An 8,646-nucleotide genomic window follows, 5' to 3' on the forward strand; every position below is an offset into this window, starting at 1 on the left:
ACAGAGGGAGGATCGCGCTGCATTGTGTAGATTGCAAATTGTAAAATGACTTTTGAGAAACTCTCTGAAGTATCCTCAAGACCGCTAGCAGGACAAGATCAAAAGAAAAAAATGTTACGCCTCCTGTAAATGTAAATCCATTTTTCTTTTCTTAGGAGGGTCACAGCAGGACTACGCTGTGCACTTTTAATGATCACGCTTTGCCGTGTGGAGTTTCGCTGCACTGTCCTCAAAAGATCAAGTCACCATAAATATGAAAAAGGTTCTCTTTCACATTCATTGAAAGCCAAAACGATTAACATGTTTGTTTATCTCTAGCCTAGAGCTGAGTAAACATTGGAGAAAGAGAGCTATCTTTATTCTCAGAATAAGGGAGCACATTCACATACATTCTTTTCCCATCGCTGTGTTTTTTTTTAGAGCAAATTAATGAGCATATTCCAACCACAAATCATTTCAAATATTTCTGTACAGTAACAAGCATTCAAACATTTGGCTTGTGTGGAAGACAAATTCTAGCTGTACTCCAACATTTAATTTGGACTTTTTTTTCCACCTTGGTGTTTAGCACACTCTACAATCAAAGTATTTAATACCAGGGAGATGGCAGGGGTACAAAAATATGGTGGAAAATACAATCTGTTAATAACACACTGTATTTGCTGACATGCTATGGCATTGGACACCGTAGAAGAAAATGATCTCTTACACCAGCGGGCTCATTTCATATCACTTAAGATTAATTACCCATGCAGCTAATGCTTTTTGACACACATATGCACCAAGGCACACGCTGCACACACTTTCTTAAGCAGCTGTGCCGTATGACCCCGTGCTGTACGATCCGTCAGAGAGGAAGTATAATGCGAGGCGTCACCCTGGAGAGAATGCAGCGGCTGGGGAAGTCATGCACAGTGGACTTACAGTTTCAACCTGCAGAGAAAAGGCTTACAAAAGTCTTCAGAGTGCGGAAAACTTCACTAGTGCATTAGATCTACCATAGCAGCTACTTCATCCATGCTGTATGTTTAAAGCACGCAGTGTACAAGTACGTATATCAGCCTGTTCCAGAAACTCAATCTGAATCTGAAGAGTCACTGGTTTTGGACGACTTGTGCTTCTGTTTCCTTTTTTTCTTCTTCTTGTCTCTTTTCTTTTTGTCTTTCCTCTTTTTCCTTTTCTTGCCGCGGTGTTTGTCTGAGGATGAGGAGGAGGTGGAAGAGGAAGAAGAGGAGCTGTCTGAATTGGAGGAAGTGCTGTCCTGAAGCATCTGCTGCAGCTGCTGGATCCTAGAAACAAGAAAGGCAGGATGAGAGGAGATAGGGGGATAGGATTAGAGTCAAGTACAGAGAGAGAAATTCAACTGTGATGCAGACACAGATGCCCGGGTTGGCAAGCTTATGAAGTGTCCTTCAGCTTGTCCTAGTGGTACCAGCATTTATGGACAGTCAGACAAGTGTCTACCAGTTATCATATTTCCAGTGGCTTTCTGCTGTGGCCTGATACCACCCTGAAGTGAAATGAGTCTTTGATTATGGACAGTTTTTTTTATTTATTCTTATCTAAAAACAGAGGAATAAGGTAGAGGAATAACAATAGCTCATATGTGATATTTAAAAGGTATTTTACTTTTGAAAATTAGCTCATATAAGAGATTACAAAATGTCTTTCACCCATTCAAACTGCAGGTGTGCAGAGATTTTTAGAGCACACCTGGATAATGAGGTCCTCCTGCTGTGAAGGTGGAAGTTCAGCTGGCTAAAATACTTTGGATAACTTTTGTTCAATATAAAATGATGTTTAACTGAATCTATACATTGTGCATACATTGGTCCAGCAAGGAGAGAAGTCAATATGAAAGGGAGTTCAAAAATCTGCGTCATGTCAACAGCTAAAAAAAAAGTTTGAGAAGAACATCAGCACATCACAAAATGAGTGAGAAAGAAATTGTTAAGCTACACAGAGCAAAGAGATGTACACCATTGAAACTCCACTGGAGTACATGCCCCTTCATCAGCTCAGAAGGGTGAGCTGGCACATGATGACCTCAGAAATGTAAAAGTCACGAGGACATTGAGAAACTGTTAACTATTCCGCCATCAAAGGGTTTCTCTGAAAAAAGGTTGGCATGCTCTTGTGAAGTGCCCATCAGAGCTCATTATGTTGATCTCACAGAGCTGCAGGATCATCTGAGCACTTGGTTTTATGCTTCTCTTAATAGTATGCCTCACTGTCTAAAAGTGAACTCCTTTTGCATCATAAAAGCACTTCATAACCTAAAGCTGAACTATAAAAGAAGTCTCCTCTCCTCCACTCGAATACTGTGGATTTATGTATCCAAACTTTCAGCACTGATTTTATTAGAGACTTAGCGTTTCAGTCACTGACCTTCGGCAGACATCAAGTTCACAACGTACAATAACACATCTTTATACCAAAGAAACAGGCGGCCTTAACTTTTAAAGAACACTTCGTTTTACTTAATTATATTGGCTTTTCTTATATTTGATAAGTCTGAGTGGGCAGATAAAATAAAAAAGAATTGTAATTAAGCAGTAGAGATGATAAGCATAAGAAAATAAGCCATTTTGGGCATGAGTAAGAGTAAAACACCAAATGTGATACCAAAAGGAATCTTCTACCTTTAAGAATTGCAAAAAATAACTTAGAGTAAATGCAAGTTCGTTAAATAAAAAGCCTATATTTACAACTGCATCGTTACATTTTCTAAGGAAAACTTATGGCACAGTACAATTGGAAATGCAAGCTAAACTTATAATTTTCTTCCAAATGAGATGCCAAAATTACTGCGACACAGACCCGCAACGCAGACTTCAAACGCCACTGACCTTTAAATAACCTTTTTGTAATGCCTGCAAAAACACACACACGGCTACTCTGTAGTACACACACACACACACGTGCAATAAGCCTTTATAGGAAACTAACCTCCCATTCAAAAACACCCTGGTGTCAAACACTATTTGCTAGAAACCGGCACAGAGAACCAGCCACCATGAGAGAATTTCCAGGTCAGTTGATATTGTCCCACTCTGCTGCGGTAAAACGGTTAAAAAAGAAACATCCTGCAGGTTCTCAAGAGTGTGATGAGCAGCCATCTTTGTCTTTTCTGTAAAAATCTGACTCCTCATTAGGGAAATTACAGCAACGGATATGAGCAACCTTCCTGATTCAAAAAATGACTGCATGTACCTGGTTTCTTTTTCGTTCCTTTTGTTTTCCCGAATGAGGTCGTACATTGGATCTTCATGAGCCTGAAAGACAAAAATGCAATCCGTCACTTTAAAGAAACTGTGAAAGGAAATCACACCTACCTACAACAAAAAGTGCTACTATTTAAAATTAGAGTCAGCCAATTTCCTCTCTACACATTTCATCCATTGTGTCAGCAATTTTTAAAAACCTCCGTGACAGCGCGAGGTATGAAAATATGACACAGTTGCATTTATGGTAATCGTTGCAGAGGCTGTGTGTTCTTGCAGTCGATATAGCTAAACAGGCCTATTGGAAGCAGCTGTGTGAAGAAGTCTGCTGCCCACATGTTTCCTTAGTCCAAACTAAATATGGCCCAAATCTGTTGTTACCTCAGCACAGCTCTCAGACACAAACGCTCGTCACTGTCACAGCTGCTTAACCCTGCAACAACCCAACGTACCTTCTTTGACTGTGGACTAGGGCTGGGCGATATGGACCAAAAGTCATATCTCGATATTTTCAAGCAGAAGGTCGATATAAGATATATATCGATATTGTTGACGCAATAACACGACAGTTTCCGCGCTCCAACTCGTGCCGCTCATGCCGCTGTGTGCTTTCATTTCCAGGCTGCTTGCGTCGCTGTGCCCGTCAACCTGCCTTGTTGATTGCAAACTCAAGCCTAAATTTGGGTGTAGGTTACATGGTCACAATATCAAGTCTGCCTGCCTACTTTGATAGTGGTAAAAACAGCCTGGTTTAATAAAAGGCAAAATGCTGCAATCGGAGCAAAACGGTGGGTGCGTGCAGTCGATATGGGCACCATGTCTTTATCGATGTGGTATGTCACCGACCGAGTGATATTTGGACCTTGTGGTGCTGCTGCAAGTGGTGGAAGAGGTTGGTCGTACTCGACCCTTTCGTAGCAACAGATTTTAAGCACTCTCTACAGATCACCTGTTGCTGTAACTTGTCAGACACCTTGTAACCAAACCATTTCCAAATCACTGATCCATTTGTCTTTCGCTTACATACCAGCTCTGCGCCACGATTGACATTTGGCTGGGACGCCATGTTTCGCGCTGTTGGGTATTTAAAAATGTGACGTGAGCGGGAAGGCGGGGAAGAGTATGTGTGTGTGTGTGTGTGTGTGTGAGCTGGACGCAGATCGGGAGAGAGAGAAGCAGTGGCAGGCGTGGCTCAAACGGGCTATTATTTGAAACAAATGTATATATCGATATATCGCCCAGCCCTACTGTGGACCATTTCTTTGATCCATCTTCCATAAATAACTATGGGCAGGCTCAGTAAGCAGTCAAAACTCACCACTCTGAACTGCTCTAGCTTCTGGTTTCCTTTGATGAAGAACGGACACTCCTTATCTCCCGTCCTGTGTCCGTAACGCTTGCATCTCCAACCTGCAGCAAAGGAAACAAATGCAAATCAGAGAGTTAATTGTGGGATGTACATTCTTTACCTTAGAAATAGTAGTTTAGCTAAAATGATCTATAATTATTTACCCAAAGTCACAAACACATTAGAATGGCTTAAAAGGGGCTATATTACAATATGCTTTTGGGGGTGTTTACATAGGTTTCTGTGCATGTAAATGGTCTGCAAAGGCTAAAATCCCAAAGTTCCCTCCAGAGGGAATTTCTCTCCCACATACTCCTCCCCCCCTGCCTGAAATGCCTCCATTTGACACTTCTGTAACACAGTGACATAACTATGTAACTCTTGTGCTTCTATTGGTTAGCGCTCCAACACATTGTACAGGATAGGCTAAGGGTGGGACAGCTCTGGGTGGTAGACCAATCACAACAGAGCCGGCCAGCTAACCAATCTGAGTAGACTGGGCTCTGGTTTCAGACAGAGGTTGAAAAGAGGTGCTGCAGCACAGGCAGTATGAGCAAAATAAAGACCATTTTGTGAACATTAAATTATGTAAACAAGTCACACTAGAGGCACAAAATACATTTATGAACCTGAAAATGACATACATGTTATCACATCACTAAAAGCCTATATTTGAGGACAACTGAACAAACTCAACAAATTCAGGAAACTCTGTCCACCCAAAAAAATAATTTGCAGCTAAAGCTCAAAACTAAAGATATTAAGTTAACCACGAGTGAAGATTTTATTTACTGCTGTTTCTTTCCTCCAAAGGGCCCCACAGAAAACATTCATTTAGGGTTGAGAAAAGTTTTTTAGTCCTTTTAATAAAAGATTAAATAAGCCAACGACTTGAGTGTCTGACTCCAACTTTGGAGCCACGTACTTCAAATTGACCTGCTCGCGTACTTGACGTCCTTGACATGTATGCCTCATTATAAAAGATGAACCTCCTAGAACAAATAAGAAATCTTCTCTCGTAGCTTCAAGTGAAGAGTTTGTGTCAAAATCTCACACTGTTTAAATGTTCAACACTTTTAAGTGGCAGTGTAGCTGTCATGAATAACTTGATTCTTAAAGTGAGACCACACAAAGTATCCCTGTATCCTCTAAAGTAGTTTAAAATGTGTTTACTTTGTTCACGTCTATATCATCAGTCTCTCTGTTCCTTGAAGCCAAATGACATTCAAACATTTTCTCAAAGGATTAAACTCTGCGACCGATTCTGCAGAACAAATGCCAACTTTTGTACCGGGTCCCCGGGTGTGTACGTGTCTGTGCACTCACTCTCTTAGTCCCTGGCTGTTCATGCAGCATGAAAATGAGTGGGACAGGAGGAATGAATGGGCTGTGAATATAAGGAAAGTCTTTGTCAGAAGGTAATCTCCACCAACACCAGTATTAATATGTAGCTGCAGACAAACAAAAGGCGTGGTGTTAGTTGTCAAGTTGTTGTGGTTACATTTTTCCGCCATCTAGACCGCTGCCGTACACATGATGGATGTTTACTCCCACCTACAGTTCATACACTTTAAGTGCTGCTGTTACTTCCATAGGCAATATGAAGGAATCCAAAATCTGTCAACATAGGTTAAGAGCTTTCAAGAGATTTTTTCATCCTAATTCAATGAATATATGATGTGTGTATGGACCTGTGAGGAGACACCGGCTGACTCAGCAACTCTTTCTTGAGTTCTTGTACTAAATATAAGATGAAAGATGATTATCTTAACAGCATTCAAAACCATTTAACGAACAACACTGTTGGAAATAATTTCAAAATGAGATGTTTATAAAGCTCAAAGACCAGAGTCAGAGCAAGGAGATCTATCACAGACAGATTTTCCCTTTGAAAGAAATGTTTAATTAAAATCAAACTTCGCCTCTGACCCCAACCCCTATAACATATCTGTTTGAAATGTCTCAAAGGTTTGTGAGTATGAAATATAAGGATGAGTCCGTATATTTCTTATCATTTAACAATTTAATTGAATGAATGGCAATTTAAAATCTTCTTGATGAGTAGGTTATTGAATCACAGGCTAAAGAGGGTTTTGTAAAGTATAATTTTAGGGTATTTGTGCTTGTTCAAAGTGTTGTGATGAAGCTGAGAGTTCTTATTTTTATAATAAAGATGTATTAGTTTTTCCCTGGCAGAAAGGAAGAATAAATAAAGAGATTTATTCATTTATAATTATTTTTCTAAGCGTTATCGGTTGACAAGTGTGCAACTGATGCATCCCTTAAAAATAATAAGCAATGTATTCATCTCTCTCAAGCAAACTTCAGTTATAAGTGAATTAGTGTTAACTCTACTCACACTGCATCACCTTCACCTCCCTTCCCAGAGGCATCCACAGCCCCCTGGTGGGGGCGTGAGCCAGGAAGCTCCTGGCTGCTTCATTTCCGGGTTCAGCAGGAATACAGTCCTCGGGTTTGTCCTCGTGCTCCTGCAACAGTAACTCACCTTTGGGCATCTCTTTGAGTCAATAATAACAAAATGTGTAAAATCCTAAAAGCCATTTTTTCTCTTAAGCTGCTTCTTGTTACATTACCTTTATGAGTCCTGGTGGAGGTTTCTCGTAGCTGCACGAAGAAGATAATACTGATGTTATTCTTGCAGACGTATCTATTTCAAGCTCAGCTGTCGTTTCCAAACAAGATACTACAAGCAAACATTAACAGCAAGAGCTTAAGATTCAATGAGTATGGATGAGTTGCAGTAACGACAGATAACTTAGAAACTGCATTTATAATTCATGCACAAGTTTGCCCCCTTAACCAGAAAGGCTCTCAGTATTTGTTACTCACAACGTCTCAACGTGTTTCAGTTGTTTCACTTCTTGGGTGAGTTTTTTCGTGTGTGTTTTGAGTTTCTCCAAATCCTGTTTGGATGACTTGTGTCTCTTGTGATCTCGTCGGTCCTCCTTCTCCCTTCTTCGCTTTTTGTCCGACATTGCCCTGGTATAGACCCCGAACAATCATTTACCTATAAACTATGCTGCATTAAACGCTAGTTTGTCAGCTATACAGTGAGAGACATCGAGCAGCGTGCTAACAGCAGCTAGCCAGAAGACATTTCTCTGCTGCTGTCTGACTTCCTGTGCAGCAGGGTCGGTTTGTTAAAGTCCAGCGCCACCTGCAGGACACGTGGAGTGCTGCTGTATTAAAAATGGCGTTTTCTTCTCCAGAAAACTCAAGTTTATTTGAATACGACAAATCATTATTATTCTCAAAATAATATTTTGCACACAGTAAATAAGTACTGTGAAAAACACAATTATTTACTCTCCTATCCAAAACTGAATCACAGCTCCAAAAACCTTCCTATTGGAAATAGTACTAACGTTGTAATTGTAGAACATAAGAGAGCTGAATATGAAATAACCAAAGAACAACTAGTATACAAGAATTAAAAAATGAGCCAATAAAATAAACACAAGGGTCTGCATATTTACTTTAAAGTACTAAATTACACATTTATATTGGCTTCTACCTTTAATTTATTAAGTAAACACATTGAGATACTCGAACATTCAAATTCTGGCCATTTAATACTTACTCCAATATAGTTTGAAGACAAATATTGTAATTATTACTCGGCTACATTTATTTCATATCTTTAGTTTGCAGATTCTGATTCATTATACAAAATATAATCAACAAGAACAACAATTATTTTATTATTGTTAAAAATAAGACTTTGTTGATCCATTAGTTAAATCATAAATACCTTGCCAGTCTATATGGTAAAGACGCAACATTAAATGAAAATCTAATGCATCAAAAAATATTGTAATTAAGTTAAATACATTATTCTGTAATGCTCAATTCTATATGACGAACTACTTTTCCCTGTTGTACTTACATTTTGAAGCTAATACTTTTTGTACTTTTAGTTAGTAACATTTTGAATACCAGCTTTGAAAATGTAGTATTTCTAAACTGGCACTGCTACTTGCAATTTGTTTGAATATATGAAGCTTTGTTTCACCTTTGCATTCATGTTGTACACGTCATTTCTATCTTGACTAT

At 39.4% G+C, this 8,646-nt stretch overlaps 1 protein-coding gene across 1 annotated transcript; it reads right to left on the reverse strand.

Moving 5' to 3' along the window:
* Positions 1 to 295: 295 nt before the first annotated feature.
* Positions 296 to 7,728, reverse strand: rp9 (RP9 pre-mRNA splicing factor). Its single transcript, XM_063898437.1, has 6 exons — positions 7,423 to 7,728; positions 7,167 to 7,197; positions 6,932 to 7,061; positions 4,543 to 4,634; positions 3,214 to 3,275; positions 296 to 1,289 (listed from the first exon to the last, which is right to left on the reverse strand). Exons 1-6 carry the CDS (start codon positions 7,566 to 7,568, stop codon positions 1,076 to 1,078), a joined length of 675 nt encoding a protein of 224 aa, XP_063754507.1. The 5' UTR covers positions 7,569 to 7,728; the 3' UTR covers positions 296 to 1,075.
* Positions 7,729 to 8,646: the final 918 nt, after the last annotated feature.

This window comes from Eleginops maclovinus, chromosome 13 (assembly GCF_036324505.1).
Source record: "Eleginops maclovinus isolate JMC-PN-2008 ecotype Puerto Natales chromosome 13, JC_Emac_rtc_rv5, whole genome shotgun sequence".
In the NCBI taxonomy this organism is placed as follows: Eukaryota; Metazoa; Chordata; class Actinopteri; order Perciformes; family Eleginopidae; genus Eleginops; species Eleginops maclovinus.

Bases quoted from the DNA above. Each gene is read 5' to 3' on its own strand.
- rp9 (XM_063898437.1), bottom strand. From the start codon at position 7,568: ATGTCGGACAAAAAGCGAAGAAGGGAGAAGGAGGACCGACGAGATCAC. The intron at 3,276-4,542 runs GTGAGTTTTGAC...TTTGTCTTTCAG, and splicing joins AGCTAGAGCAGTTCAGAGTG to GCTCATGAAGATCCAATGTA. The intron at 1,290-3,213 runs GTACATGCAGTC...TCTTGTTTCTAG, and splicing joins AGGAACGAAAAAGAAACCAG to GATCCAGCAGCTGCAGCAGA.